General features: G+C 34.8%; 1 protein-coding gene across 1 annotated transcript in view; it reads left to right on the forward strand.

Moving 5' to 3' along the window:
* The window catches only part of PIK3C3 (phosphatidylinositol 3-kinase catalytic subunit type 3), a gene marked incomplete at both ends in the record, with an annotated part of 65,654 nt that overhangs the window by 22,844 nt on the left and 26,416 nt on the right, over nt 1-16,394 (forward strand). The window contains 8 exon segments of the mRNA XM_079548930.1: nt 2,593-2,698; nt 3,508-3,624; nt 5,253-5,384; nt 7,413-7,541; nt 7,855-7,924; nt 8,538-8,602; nt 10,119-10,203; nt 11,725-11,799. Coding sequence (XP_079405056.1) covers nt 2,593-2,698; nt 3,508-3,624; nt 5,253-5,384; nt 7,413-7,541; nt 7,855-7,924; nt 8,538-8,602; nt 10,119-10,203; nt 11,725-11,799 — 779 coding nt within the window.

The raw sequence follows: 16,394 nt of genomic DNA on the forward strand, positions 1-16,394 counted from the left end.
ATACAATTCAAGAGCTAAACTAGATTCTTAAACTAGTCATCTGGGTTTCTGATGTACCTAATAGAATAATCATTTGCAGATGTAGAGTACAACGCTATTTTAATATTAAGACAGGATAATTCACAAGTGTGTATATGTTTCTGTGTGCGCAGATGTACACGAGACACACATTTTATAGTGGAGAATGTTGTACTTCTGATTTTAGCCAAATGTAATGGTTATGATTTCTATTCTTTTAGATGTATTTAATAAATACTTATCACATTAGCAAGTGCTAATTATAAATTGAGTATTTTGTATGGTAAAAACATGGTGTTATTAAAATTTTAAGTATCGTAACCTCCCCAAGAATGATTTAGGTTTGTTTTATTTTTTCATCACTTTAAGGCATGTAAATGCCTGGCTTAAGTAGTTCCTTAGCATATGTACTTTTATTGTGCTGGCCAAAGTTGATGCTTGTCACCATAAAAAAGATGCAATTAAATTGAAATGGCTAAATTATAGGTATAATGCATTAATGTGGGTAGAAGCCAAATGTTTGATCTAAGTAAATATTCTTCATTAAAACAAATGTTGGTAGATTAGCTAGTTCCTATCATGCTCACATAAACTGTGCATTGACATTTCAGCAACATCTCAGACAGCCTATAGGATGTTTAAGTGTCCAAAGCTCAGAAGTTTTTGTCACTGGATAGCAAGAACAAAAACAGGAAAAAAAAAAAATATGCACAAAAAAACAGAGAAAACACCACACAGTCAATTTGTTCATTGTTTTCCTTCCAGACATCTCAATTTTTCAGTGGCAGAATATAAATGTTGAAGTCACTGTTTGAGCTGATGTAGCCAAAACTCCAGTTGGTTGCTGATCAGCTGCTTGTTTCAGCTATCCAGACACAGTGTGCACCTAAAATAACGGAAAAGTTTATTAGCTGTCGAAAATTAAACCTCCTTGCTCATTCACTTGCTTTAAAGCTCTCCTATCACTGTACTTTAAGTGTGCCTACAAAATTCACTGCTTTACTTTTCCCTGTGTAGGCATATGAGACACCTACTCAAGTTTTTTAAAATAGTTTTGAGAAGTTGTCTAGTTTTTTGTTTGTTTTAGCAAATGAAGAGGATAATTACATATTTCATTTTATTACATCCAATTTTCCTTTTAAGTTTCGTTGCACAGACTAAAGATCTTTGTGCTTATGATCATACCATTGCAATCTAATTTTGTCACTGTAGGAATGTAACAGTGTAAGCCAGTATAAGAAAAAAGCTTTGGAAGTAACTTCCATTTGGAGAATATGCATTGAATGCTTTGCATATTCCTTACTTTTTATATTTATTTGTAAATAAAAGTAGTCAAATTCAACATATGCAGTTTTTAAATGTGGAGTTCTTACGTCAGCGTGAACAAGAAAATTCAAAATTAGTTTATGCAGATAGAAATTTAAGAAAAATAAACTGAAACTACAATGAAATTCTTCTATCAATATGACTTTCTGTACAGATGAGAATCATGGATACCTGTAACTGCTTTTGAACTGATTATATACCTTTCTGACTGCACCTTCTTAGGAGGAAGGAAGTTTGTGTACAGCAAGGGAGTTGTTTTTGACTTGAGCTGTTCACAGGCAATTTCCTTTCTTCTCCTTTTTAGTTGAGAGTATAAAAAATAGAGTAAATAGAGTACAGGGTGTTTTGCCATTTATGTTCTACCATATTAAAGCTGATCTGAAATCAGTGTAAAACTGAAGTGTGCAGCAACAACAACAAAAACAACCCATATAGTGTGCTTAGCATTCTTGAACATTACCTGAAGTTGTAAAGGACTCTGAAAATAGCATTGCTTATTCACAGAAAGCCCCCTACCCATATGAAAAGTCACTTATAGAGGGGAAGAAACATGATGAGTATGTAGTCACTTCAAACACTACTATATTTGAAAAGAGGCTGTTTCATCTCTTTTTTTTTTTTTTTCTTTCTTTCTTTTTTAAATATATATAGTGGGTTTCTTTTTTTTCTGGATAAAACTTAGGAAATATTTTCTTAAACAGAAAGGATCTTTTGTGCACAGCAGTGGTTGCTTGTCAGTGCTATGAATAGAAAGAAACACAAAATGTACCAAATTGCTAATTATTATATCAGAGTAAAATACTGACAGTTACAGGACAACCATCTGAAATTATCCTATTTAATTTTGTTCCAATATCATAATTTTAGAAGAACTTGATTTGAAATGTAGAGTTTGCTACTTCAGGATCAGTATGCTTTCTTTTACTTTTGCTGATAGGAAACAGATGGGATTTTTTAATGTATACTTGAATCCAAAGCTTGCATTATGCCTGGACTGTAGAGGTTGGCAGCACTTACAGTGCTTGCTTGGAATATTTTATCATTTCTGTCTTGTCCTGTTTAAGAGATGAGATGTTTGCAGTAGTGAAGCACCTCAGAAATGTTGATAGGCATTAGTCATAATTCAAGTGGAAGTTTGTAATTTTGAATCGGAGAGCTCATCTGTTATCTCATTCAAGAATGAATTTGTTTTCAGGTCCAGACATACAGTACAGGGCTGCACTAACTTGAGTTTTTTTTATACTGCAGGTATGTAATTGTGGAATGTGAAGACCAAGACACTCAGCAGAGGGACCCAAAGACTCACGAAATGTACCTAAATGTGATGAGAAGATTTAGTCAAGCTTTGCTAAAGGTAATGCCTTAACACGGTGTTTTTTGTTAGTCATTTTGTAAAAATAATAATAATAATAAAAAAAAAAATACATGTCTAGGAAAATGACACTTTGTTGTGTCAGTTATCTAGAAAGCTTCCACTTTACTTGAATTTTCAGTGTTTGTGGTAAACTATAAAGAGGCTACCAAAAAAAGTAAAGGAGAATTATTGAAAATTGTCCTCTTGTCTTATTTCTTGCTTCCATTAGTAACATGCTGATTCTAAAATCCTTTGCCTTGTATAAGCAGTCAGTTATTTCTTTTGCAGTTGAAATTGAGTCAAGAAGCCTGTCCTACAAACTCAGAAGAAGAGTAGTTCTATTTGCCTTCAGCAGAGAGTTATGTAGGGGAAAAAGCAAAAACAAAATAAAATGTTTTTATGAATTGTAGTGTATAATTTTTTTTTTAGTAGATACATGGTCTTTCCCGATTTTAATGTGTCTTATGTTTTTTATTTCCATTTTACAAATGCTTTTTGAATCTGACTCTTAGGCTCTGGAGAATGTTCTATGTGCTTGCTCTTACTAACTTGTGTGAATAAGTTTGTCATGCATGATTGTTCACAACTAAAATTATTGATACAAATCAAAATATGCTGGTAAGTTAAATAATTAATTGTCAGATGCAGTAATTTTGATTGTATTTTACAGAAAATATCTTCTGAATTAAAAAGAAACTGATCTTCATTCACTTCTTAAAGTCCAAAAGTCTAAGATCACAAGAATAATTTCTAGATGAGATAATTAAGGAACAAAAAGCTAATTTATTTTTTTTTTTTAATTCCCTTAGGGTGATAAGTCTGTCAGGGTTATGCGTTCATTACTGGCAGCTCAGCAGACATTTGTGGATCGGCTGGTTCATGTAATGAAAGCAGTGCAGCGTGAAAGTGGAAATCGTAAGAAAAAGGTAAATAAGAGATTGGAAAACTTATCTCTGGGTAGAAATTAACAGCATGAATGTCAGCTTTTAATGAAAAATTCTTAGCACTGAGATGTTACAGGACAGATGTTACACAACTGTTACACAATTTCAGCTAATTTTAAACAAACATAGGAGAATATTAGATGGGTCAAGGTTATAAAGTGCTCTGAAACTTCAAAGGTGGAAAAAAGAGCCCCCTCAGAAAAGTCTCAGGTTACTATGGCAGAAGTAACATGTTGGAATAACATGAAGAGCTGGTGATGCAAGAAAGAACAAGTCACAGAAGACATGAGAACATAGCGGACAGAGGTTGTTGTGATGATTTTTATGATGTGAATTGTCATGCAATGCAGGAATCATGCAATGACTGAGGTTCGGTGGCACCTCAGTAGGTCAACTTGTCTTACCCATTTCTCAAACATATCCCTTGTTAGTAGGGCTAGTCCTATACAGCTTTTTGATAATTCCAAGAGTAGAGACTCTGCAAGGATTCTAAACAATATTATCCATTGTTCACTCATCCTCACAGTGAGCAGGTGTTTCCTGACTTTCAGTTGTACTCTCCCCATGCTCATGTTTTTGTCCCTCCTCCTTCTTATTGTGGCATTGGGCATCACTGAAAAGAGTCTGGCTCTCTTGGTTGCTCCCTCTCTTGATGTGTTTCTGTATGTGAATAAAATCCACCCTGGCCCTTCTCTGAAGCCAGGCACTGCGACTCTCTCCAGTATGCCCAAGTTTATCTTGTAATCTGGGTCCCAGAACTGGACACAGCACTCCAGGTGCAACCTCGTCAATACTGATTGAAGAGGATCGATCATCTCCCTTGAGTTCTGGGTCAATATGCCTAATACATCCAATACCATTAGCCTTCTTTACTGCAAAGTGTCTACCAGACCTTCATTTTTTTCGTTCATTTGTTTGTTTGTGCAAGGAAATTTATGTCAGTGTAAGAAATCAAGAAATTCAGCTAGCAAGACTTATTTTGTTGCAAGAGCAAAAATCAAAAAGCTATTCCTTTGTAAGATGAGTGTATAACTACATGAAACAGAACTGTTAGCCTTGAGAAGAATTTCTGACATAAGTACCTTCTAAGATACTTCACCACTCTAATTTAAAATTCTGGGTGAGCTTGACAGGTATGGAGAAGGAGCAGGATCTCCAAGGAATTTCTTGGAGAAATTTATTTTCTTTTCTTCTGATGTATACTATTATTCTTTAAGGTGAGTTTTCGGTGTGATTTTCCACTATTTTTTCTGTCTTTGGGATATGTTTGTGGAGGAAAATGAAACATTTAAGCATTGTATAACTTCTCTGAAATTTTATGGTAGTGCTATGTGCTGGTAAGAAAGGTATAATCACCTAAAGAGATTGAAGGGTTTTTTAGTCCATAGGAATGTATTGCCTGCTTGTGCAGTGTTTTGGTAGTGTTCTTTCAGATGTTCTTTTTTCAAGCTAAACCACACGGCTTTGATTTTTGAAGCATAAAGAATTGAAAAAAATAGTGATTTATTAGTAATTATTATATATCTACTGTTAGAAGACTTTAATTGTTCATGTGTACCTAGTAAGTATGCTTTGAGTAAAAAACAACCATTTGATTCTTTTTCTTTTAGAATGAGAGGCTTCAGGCATTGCTAGCAGATAATGAAAAGATGAATTTAGCAGACATGGAACTTATTCCTCTTCCTCTGGAACCTCAGGTGAAAATTAAAGGAATAATCCCAGAAAAAGCCACACTCTTCAAGGTAAATGGCATCTAAATAGATGCAATACAAACTATGGCCACCAAGCTTGGAAACATCAGTTGGAATGTTGAAATGATCTGATCTAGTCAAGGCAAGATCTAACTGTAACATGTTCTTAAAGTGACTGAATAACAGTTTTGTTGTTTGTTAGTTTGTTTTTCTGGAAGTATTTTTAGGCACCAAGTTCAAACAGCTTTTGAAAGACTGATAATGTTATGAAGTAGCTGTGTTCTCCTTTAGAAAAGGGTAAAAATTTTTGTACAAAACTTCAATAATGCAAGTGGTTCACCAGCCAGAGATGTTCTTCCCAACTTGACAATGCTTCAGAATTTATCTGAATCTTGATGAGTCTCTGGTCAGCAGGAATATCGTTTATGATCAAAAATCTTACAAATCAAGTCACCTGAGATACATAATGAGCATGTATTCCTTTTTAAAATAAACCTCTTGTTAGGGGCTGGAAAGAAAAATGATTGTTCATTTGTAGCAATGGACTGCTTGGTAGATCATGTAACCTAAGGATAAATAACTCATTAAATTATACCAGTTCTGTTGATTGTGGTTATATGGCTATTCCTTAGTGTAGTTACTGAACAGTCAGTATGCTGTTAAAAGAACTAGTTTTGTTTTGCTGCTTATGCTACCTGGATTGTGGATGGTTATGCTAACCTGGACCTGTGTTCAATAATGTAGTACCTCCCTATAAATTTAACTTTAATTATGTAGTCAACCTAAATATGTTTTACTGGTCAGGCCTCTAACCAGCAGCTTAAGTGCTAATTTTAAAGAAGGAAAAAAAGATTCTAGCTGCTCTTGCAGCATGTTACCAGGCTGTAAATTTATTTATACCTGCAAAGTTTGGTGATTGTGAAATGTATTAATTTCTGTCAACTTAGGGAAACGTTTTTCCAAATATGTAAAATGTTTGACAACTTTGATACCCCACTCACTTTTTTTTTTTTGTATCCCTTACTTTGAAGAGTACTCATCTCCCACTACAGGCTCAAGTAGCTTGTTTTTAAATTGGAGATAACTTTGGCCTGATTCTGAATGGTTACTGATTTCCATTTAATCACTAATCTTGCTCTGTGAGAAAAAAATCGAACTCCTAGATGAATGACTAATTTTTGGTGCTTTTGGACATCACATGGCAGATTTATGGAACTTTAAAAAAAAATGTATTCCATGTGAAAAATATAGCATTGCTGCTAAAATATTAAACAGTGTCCTTGATTTTTATTGTTTTTGTGTTGAGGGAAGCGACTTGGTCATTTGCACTAGTTGAAATTATTCATGTCGATAATTGATCCCTTTCAATCCATTTTATCTGAAGAAACAACAAACAATTAAATTGATTTTCACTAACGACAACGTAAAATGGCATTTTTGCTTTTACTAAATAGATTAAGGAAGCAGTTAATTTTTAAAGATGACTTGCCTCTAGCATTTCTTTGATGTTTATCCTATAATTGTGTCTTTTTGATCTGGTCAGTTAAAATTTGTTTTGTTGTGACCTTTTGCTCAGCGCTTTCATTTTGATTGGAATGAAATGCCTGCAAACAATTTGAATCCTTCTGCCCTTTTGTCTTCAGGCATGGGTTGGGGGTAGCATTTAGGGAGTGTATCGTTTACACTTCACTATTTTTTTTTCTCTTTAAAGAGTGAAGAACTGAAGGGATTTAATTTATTTTTATGTTTTATAACATGCTTAGATCACAACTGTGATATCTGAGAATGACATAGTCTAATTGATTCCTGAATAGTCGGTAACTACTTTAAGAAGTTTTTGGATTTGCTTATTTTTTGACAGATAATGAGGAACATTAAGAAACTTCTGGTCCTTGCTGCCATGCTGCTAATAACCAAGGAGACTTCTATGTCACTCAGTTTTATACCTTATGCCTTATTCTTGCCTATTTCACTTACTTATAATGTTGTAAATATGGATTTACATTTTAGAAATGTACTGTAGCAAGATGTTAATGTGGATGTTGCTTTGAGCCAGCTCAGTAGGATTTTCTGTTCCAGAGTGCTTTAATGCCCGCTCAGTTATTCTTCAAGACAGAAGATGGAAGCAAATATCCTGTAATTTTTAAGCACGGGGATGATTTACGTCAAGATCAACTTATTCTTCAGATAATTTCACTTATGGATAAGGTAAGGATTGCTGTCTCATGTGGCATTTCTGAGTTCTTGATTCTTCTCAACAGCAAGACTCGTAAAAACTGTTAATGAGTCTAATATGGCTACTGACATAGCTAATACATTTTAGGGTTTTTCTGACCTTACTTTTTTTTTATAGATCTTTTCAGATTCTGTTTATATTTAAAAAAAAAAAAAATTCTTAAATCAGCTTTTATTCATTACTCATTACAGTGAAGAACTTCATAGATCAATGTCCAGTATTATTTTAGAAACATAGCTGATTTTTGTTGCTCTCATTTTAATACTTCCTTCTACTCCATCCCAGCTGCTAAGAAAAGAAAATCTGGATTTGAAACTGACGCCGTATAAAGTGCTGGCTACCAGTACAAAACATGGTATGAGTACTTTGTTTTCCAAAAATGCAGTATTGGGTATTTTTCTTTCTCTCCTTCATTGACTGTTGTGACATAGATACTTTACTTAATATACAGCATTCTGGAAAAAGAACTCAAATGTGTAAGATAAAGTATATAAATTACTGAAGTAACCAACTTAATTGACCACGGTATTCCATAGGTTGTGATATGTGACAGTCATTAGACTATTTCCAGACATTATTTTCATGCTGGTTTGCTGCGAGGTCTTGGACAAATCACATGAACTCTCCTACTGACCTTTGCATTGACTGGAGGGAAAAAAAAAAAACAGAACAACATCAAACTTGGCTATGCTTTCAGATCCATTGTGGATAAGCGTTTAGAATGTCACTGATATAACTTTCTCTTCTGTTGAAAGTTTGAAACTGGCTTTTTCTGTCCTGATTGGGAGTTAGGATAAGTGGTACTGTTATCAAGGCCTGAAAATTCGGGGAAAAAAGTGTTGTGTTTTTTCTTTTGCTTTGCTAGTTTGCTGAGAACCAGTTGAGTGAATGTGTTAGTGAAACCTTTTAATAAAAATTTGTATCTTCAGATGTCTGTGCACTCAAATTTTTTGTTGTTTCTTTTGCAGGCTTCATGCAGTTTATTCAGTCAGTGCCAGTTGCAGAAGTTCTTGCTACTGAGGAAAGTATACAGGTCTGTGGTGTAGTACTTAGGTCTTCTACTCATCAGACAGTGTAAATTGCAGCCTTAGATCTTATGCATCAGTCTTTACAGTCTCCACTGATTTTTTTGTGTCTGCTGTTTAGAAGACAGGTGTAGACTTCAAATGGACTAGATTTTTTTTTTTTTTTGCTTTAGAAAACCACACTTTAATTGCCACATGACTGTCTCATGACCTAAGAGTAACACCATATATATAATTAAACTCAATCTTTAGTTGTGATACTGAAATTGTGGGTTTCCTGTAATGATGAAAGTAATGCCAGACGCTTTTCTGTATTCTTCTGTTTTTAAGATATTTCTGTTGTTTACTCAGTGATTTTGATACCTTGTTAAAGCATGTAGTAATGTTTTTTAGATTGAGCAACAACATATTTTGTCCATTTAATTTTTGACATCTGTATCATTCATTAGATTAAACAGGGACATGTAGTTGAATAGTGTTAGACAAAAAAAAAAATCATACAGCTTCAAGCATAGCACAAGCTGTAAAAGACCTAAGATCATCTGGTCCAACTGAACTCATTGCTGCCATACCCATTAACCATGTCCCAAGTGCCACATCCCCATGTTTCTTGAACATCTCCAGGTATGATGACTCCATGACCTCCTTAGGCAGCTTGTGCCAGTGCCTGACCACTCTTTCTGAGAAGTTTTTTCCTATAATCTGAACCTTCTGTGACAGTTTAAGGCTGTTCCCTCTCATTCTGTCACCAGTTACCTGAGAGCAGTGGTTGACCCCCACACTGCTACAACTTCCTATCAGGTAGTTGTAAAGAATGATAAGGACTAAGCCTCTTCTTCTCCAGACTAAACAATCCGAGTTATCTCAGCTGTTCATCCTAAGATTTGTGTTCCAGACCCCTCACCAGCTTTGTTGTTCTTCCCAGGACTCACTCCATTGCCTCAGTGTCTTTTAGTGAGTGGCCCAAAACTGAAAAGTTTTCAAGGTGCAGCCTCAGGAGAGTTGAGCAAGGGTTGATTATCTCCCTGCTCCCTGCTGACAGCACTTTCTTTACAAGCAAGGATGCCACTGGCCTTTTTGGCCACTGGGTGGACCAGGAAGCACTGGGCTCACTGCTGGCTCATGTTCAGCTGATTGTCAGCTAGCTGTTTCAGATTCTTCTTTCACAGAACTTAGTTCAGTGTGATTTTTTCCTGACCTGTCACAAACAGACGTACTTTTGTATTCATGGTTATTCTTAATGCGTTCTTAATTTTCTGAGATTATTTTAAAGATCTGCTTTTCAATTTAAAATTCATATCTGTTTCTGTTGAGTGTGCAAATATGATGATTAAAATGAAATGTAAAGACAGCAATGTAGAATTAAATAGATCTTACTAGTTTTGGTGGGAATTGGGAGGTGGCTGTTACCTTAACTTGACGCTACTGGTTGTTTGTGGTCTTGTTTTATGTCTTGAATTACTAGTTATAAAAATCATGTTACGGGTGATAAAGGGTAACTAAATGTATTGATGACTTCCCCAGAACTTCTTCAGAAAGCACGCACCTAGTGAGACTGGACCTCATGGAATAAGTGCAGAGGTGATGGACACGTATGTTAAGAGCTGTGGTAAGTGACAGTAATGATACTGTGACTGATAATTTTGTTTCTGAAATATAATAATTGGGGTTGATGAGTTACTGAGGCACTTCAATTTAGATGTCAGCAGCTGGAGGACTATACAACTGCATGCTGTGAGAACCTCTGTTGTAGCAAGGGTAGATCTTGCTTGTATAGCCGATGAGGTCTAAAGTTTATTCAGCAGACCAGTCATTAAGTGATTTGCTATTAAACTTAACTTTCATTTTTAATTGAAAGATTCTAATGAACAAAAAGCTAGTCATTAATTTGTCAGGACTACAGCAATGTTCAGGTTTCTTGCAGCTTTCAGGGTAGAATTAGAGGCCATGAGTTTTTTTGGTAATTAGCATCATTACATAGATTTTTGAGATAATGAAAGAAAATCCGAATTTTCTTACTACCTAGTGCCTTTCTGGGGGAAGGTGGGTATGTGAAAAGGAGGAGTATTGCAAAACATTTCAGCTTTTTTCCCATTACGATCAAGGAGTCTGCAAAGCCCTCAAGGGGGAATGCTGCTGACTAATAAAAGGGTAATTTTGAGTTTGACATGAAGTATACTTTTTCTCTCCTCTGCCCTCTTTCCTTTTTCTTGAAGAGATTAGAAGTTGAAAATGCCTTTCTTTCTAGCAGTAATCTTATCTACAATTCCTCTATTTCATCAGTTAGATTCTTCATAATTCAGGGAGGTGTAAAACATTTGTTCAATAATTAATCGTCTGTATTTGAGATAGAAAATTCTAATTTGCTAGTAAAGGAAGTGTTTTTTTTTTTTTTTTCTTAGATGACACTTTAATTTCTTATTCCATTTGGATTAAAAGAAAATGTGGTAGTGTAGTTTTTGCTCTGTAAATGGATGCATAAAAGATGCGTAAGAGACATGTTAAAACCTGTTTTCTGTCCAAAATCATGTTTTCTGTCCATTAAACTGAACAGCTTTTTCCTACAAAAAATGTCATTCAATTGTTGCTCTACAGTGTCTTTTTTATTTTTTCTGATGCAGTCGTTAGAACTTCCTAAAATGGTTCTGATTAGTTGGTGAAAGAAATGTGTTTGCATTAGATATAATTTATTTATCACATCCTAGCTTTCTTCTTAGCTTGTAACTACTACTGACACGTGCATTCAGTTTCATATCAATGTCTAATGCTTGTTTACAGTTTGATAAATATCTTTAAATGTTTGAAGTGTGTACATTTAATTTGCCCAAAGTGCTTTGAAATATTTTAATCCAAGTATTGAAAGACACTGGATTTTTTGACGCCATTATACATATAACTGTGTAGCAAAAGTTTAATTTAGGTTTCTGAGTAAATTCAAATTTTAGTTTATTACTTTGCATTCTTCGTATTGCTGATAATCTGGATTATTCGTCCCGGTCTTCTGACCCTCTGTGGTATATTGCTTGTGAGCAAAAATTACGGTTACATTATATGCTGTTGTTAACTGCACAGAACTTGTTGCTCTCCAGGAAAGGTACTTGTATTGATGCTTACAATTTACTCGTTACAGCTGGTTACTGTGTAATTACTTACATCCTTGGAGTTGGAGACAGACATCTGGATAATCTTTTACTAACAAAAACAGGTAAATTCCTTTTACTAGTATAATTTTATAATGTCATTTGTGTATGTTTAAATTACTAGTAGTATAGAACCAAAGAAGAGTTTATTTTGCAAGGGACCTAAAAGATCATTTACTTCCAACCCCCCAATAAAATAAAATACATGACAGATGAATAGTAAGGAAACAAGTAGATTAATCAAATTAGGCAAGAGATAACATTTAGCTGGTATGTGGTATTGATGTTTGTGTAACCACAGCTTATATATATCTGAAGTCTGAATTCTTTTGAACAAAGAAATGTTTACAAACACTAGCTTTCTGTACAGATTTCTCTTGGTTTATTTTACCATCCTGTGTTCTACTTTGGAATTTTTGTACTCACGAAAGCTCGACTTCAGAGCTGTTTAAGAACAGGAGTTTTTTCTTAAGTGATGCTGACATTTTTGAAAGTAGTATGGGCATAGTATAGGATGAAACTTGTTTGCCTTTCCTAGGATCAAAAAACCTGTTGCTGTTGTCTTAAACTTGTATAAATATCATACTTCAATTTTTTCTATAACAGCTTATTCAAAGCTGAAAAAAGTAATGCTGTAGTAGGTAGCTGTGAAGTAATTATAACTCCAAATATCCTAATTGATCTTCATCAAACAATTTAATTATTCATTAAATTGTTACGTTCCTGTTTTTCAGATTTCCTAACATGCAGTTAAAAGCAATTTCAAGACGTACTAATTGCATGCCAGTTGCATTTTAATATTTTATGTACACTGTTCCTAATACAGTAGATATTATGACAAGTATTCTCAGTTGTCACATGGAATTAGATATAATCTTCATAACTTCCCTGATATCTGATATTCTCTCAGATTTTGCTTTCTTCTGAAAGAAATGGTACTGTGAACTTTACAGGTGCTTTTCTAAGGAATTGAAAACATGATGCAACCCCAAACTGGGAATGCCACATAAGACCTGGCAGAGCAGCGTTCACTCCAAAATTTTTTCTTGCTTCTGAACACTTTTTTTTTTTTTTCTTTCTTTTTTTAAAGAAAGCCAGGCCCCAGAAAAGTAATAATCCAAGTGTTCCATCAGAATAACTGATAGTCAGGATCATACCAGAGCCCTACTGAAGCTGGGTTTTTATTTTTCCCAGCTATTTGTAAAAGTGATTAGGGTCTTAATGTCCTACCCGTTACAAATACATGATTGAGGGAGCAGAAGTAGTAGAAGTTATCATTTAATTAAATGAGATATATCACAGAATTATAGAATGGGTTGGTTTGGAAGGGACCTTAAAAATCTTAGTTCCAATCCTCTGTCACTGGACTAGCCCCATCCAACCTGGCCTTGAACGCTTCCAGCTGTGGAACATCTATTCACAGCTTCTTTAGGCAGCCTGTTCCAGTTTCGAGTCTAAATCTATCCTCTCTTTTGTCCTGTCTCTACACTCCCTGATCGGAGTTCCTGCTCGGCTTTCTTGTAGACCTCCGTTACATACAGGAATGCTGCTAAAAAAAAGATGGCATCTTTTCCTTTGCAACAAAACCCATGTGTCTTGGCAGTTCAAAATAACAGACATGTATTTTGAATATCTCTAATTTGTTTTGTTTGTATCATTACTTTTTGTTGCATGATATGTACTGATAATGGGCCATGTAGAGTGCATAATGTTAGTGATTCTAAATTACTAAGTTCTGTAATGGTTTAAAAGAAATAATGCATGGTTTCAGCTAAAATAATGATTAGGACTCAAGAGGTGCAGTCTGTTTATTTCAAGTTGAATAGTATTATATATAATCTCTAATTTGAAGTTAAACATTTCATTTTTGAAAGAGTTTGGAAGGTTTAAAAACAAAACCCAAAATGCCAATGAAAACAAAAACCCTGAAATGCTTTCTTACTTAGGAAACTGCTTTTCAAAAAAGCATCCATTTTGTTGTCTTTTTTATTTAGAATATTTCATTTAATTCTCTTCCCTGCCTCCTGTGTAGCAAAATAAAAATGCTGGATATCTTCTGTATTTCAAGTTTTTGTGTTTTCAAGGAATTCTAGATAGCTTGCCTTGTTGATCAACCTATCTTCTGGAATTTCTCTGTTTGAATGCTTAGAAAGCACTTAGCAAGTACGGAAGAAAATAGTCTCAGATGAATTGTGTTGAGTTTCTCAACTAAGTGGCAGTACGAGAGTTTACCATCAAGCTATTCTAACTAATACCATTAATATCATATGATGGGAGAAGTTAAAATATTTTAGTTGAAAGTAACTTCATAGCTAGATGAAGTGCAGAAACCCTTAATAAATATGGATATGGATTTTTTTTTTTTTTTTTGCATGCTTACTTTTGAACCATAGCTTCTGTAGGTGTTTTGATACTTCAGATATGTTCATTTACTAATGAAGAAAAGTTGGATGTTAAGTGTTTATAGTAAAGTAAGCATCTACTGAATGACAAAAGTGTAAATAAAATATCTTATATGGGGAAATGAGACATATCCACATGGATTGCTTTGCAGTATGCCTGAGGCATATGATGCAGTGACTCAGAGTACTTCATACGAAAGTGTTGGAAATTAATTCTGGTAGAATGTCTTGAAGTAAGCTTGTGGGATAACAGCTAAAGCAAATATGTTTTCCCTTATTTGATCGCAGTTGTGCAGATGAACATTCAAAAATCTGTCAGGAAGTTTGAATTATTTATATGACATGGGTATAAAGTGTTTTTTATTACAGTTACTGTTTGCATAGTCAGACTGATAATAACTCAGTTTTTTAGAGGTAAAGCTGTGTTAGGAAGTAACTGTAGCTTAGTTTGACTTACAGGAACAATTTAAACAGAACAGCAGAGGGCAGTGCAGAACCACAGTAAATTCAGAGCCTGAAATTATTTTCATTTGCTACCTTTGTTCTTTCACAAGCCAAGACATTATAAGTTAGGAAAGCTAACCTCTTACCTCAAGGAATGTAAGCTAGAAACACCTTTCTTAAATGGTATGATCATATATGCATACTCTCTTGTTTATATTTAAGCAATTGAATTTATTACTTTCAGTATCCCTGAACTAGAAATCCATGTCTTTTATTTCTAGCCCTACAAAAATGTCTCGGGATCAGATCTGTTTCACCTCTTAAAGTATCTTCCCTTTTTTTTTTTTTAATTTTTATTTTTTTAAATGAATAATGTCATGGTATAGAAATTCAACAGTCATTTGGAAAAAGTAATAAATCAATACTTGTCCAGTTTTGTCTTTATCTTTAATTTATAAGCATCCTAATAATTATAAACCTTTTCAAATTAATGTGTAATAAATCTGAAACTGGATTAGAAAATGGAATAGAGTCATAAAATAAAATTATAGAATCACTCAGGTTGGAAAAGACCTTAAAGATCATCAAGTTGGACCACGACCTAAGATGTGCATTATTGTGGCACTCACTGTATGTTAAAGAAAGGGGAAAAAAGCCTCTAAAAGAAGCATGAAGTTCATAAGATGTCTGGTACTGAGAGGATAGATAATTATATATAAATATCATGCTATGTGGCATGAAATACTAATCATAGTGAAGGTGTCTGAACCCTGGCAAAGTTTGCTGAGGAGTCTCCATCCTTGTGATTGAAATGCTTTCTAGATGTGGTCCTGGGCAAACTGATCTGGGTGGCACTACTTGAGCAGTGAAATTGGATGAGATGTTCTCCAGAAGGTCCCTTCCAACTTGATCTGTTCTATGACATAAGCAATCCTCTAAATCTGATTGGCTTTTTTTACCAGTCAAGTTATGTAACTCTAGGAACTCTCAATCGATGACGGCTTTTTGTAACGTTATTTCAGAACTGAAAGACTTTACTCAATAGCTACTAAACTAACATGAAATCATAGAACGGTTTGGATTGAGAAGGACCACAAGTACAGGTGCAGTTCCAGCGTCCTACTGTGCGTGGGGCTGCCAGCCACTAGATTGGGCATTCGATCAGGTTGCCCAGGGCCCCATCCAGCGTGGCCTCCAGGGATCATCCACAGTTTCTCTGGGCAGCCTGTTCCAACACCTCACCACCCTCTCAGTGAAAAATTTCTTGTCAAACATCTGATCTAAATCTCTCCTTTTTTTACTGTAAAACAATTCTGTCTTGTCCATCTGTCTGTGTAAAAAATATAATTTTCCTCTTTTTGATAAGTTCACTTACCAAAATCTCCCCTCTTCTGGTGCAGGCCTGGATATTGTTGGCCTTCCAAGCTGCAAATATGCTCTACTGGTTCATATTAATGTTTTTATTTAGCAGGACCCACACTGCCTTCTCCACAGGGCTTCTCTCAATGAGTTCTTCCGTGAGTTCGAGTACATATCTGGGGTTGCCCCACATTGTGCTTGGTCTTACTGAACCTCATTAGATTCACATGAGCCCACTTCTCAAGCTTGATCAGATCCCTCTGGATAGTGTCTCTTCCCTCTGCTGTGTCAACTGCTCCACTCAGCTTGGTATTGTCAAATATGATGCTGACACTCTTGTAGACTGCTGCACAACTTAAATTCATACCTAAGGTTATTTTTTCAAGTATCGTCACACCTGAGGCTGACAAATTTTAAATAAATGGTGTTTTGAGGAGCTGTACATGTGAAGAAAA

The sequence above is a fragment of the Tetrao urogallus genome (assembly GCF_951394365.1).
Source record: "Tetrao urogallus genome assembly, chromosome: Z".
Classification (NCBI taxonomy): domain Eukaryota; kingdom Metazoa; phylum Chordata; class Aves; order Galliformes; family Phasianidae; genus Tetrao; species Tetrao urogallus.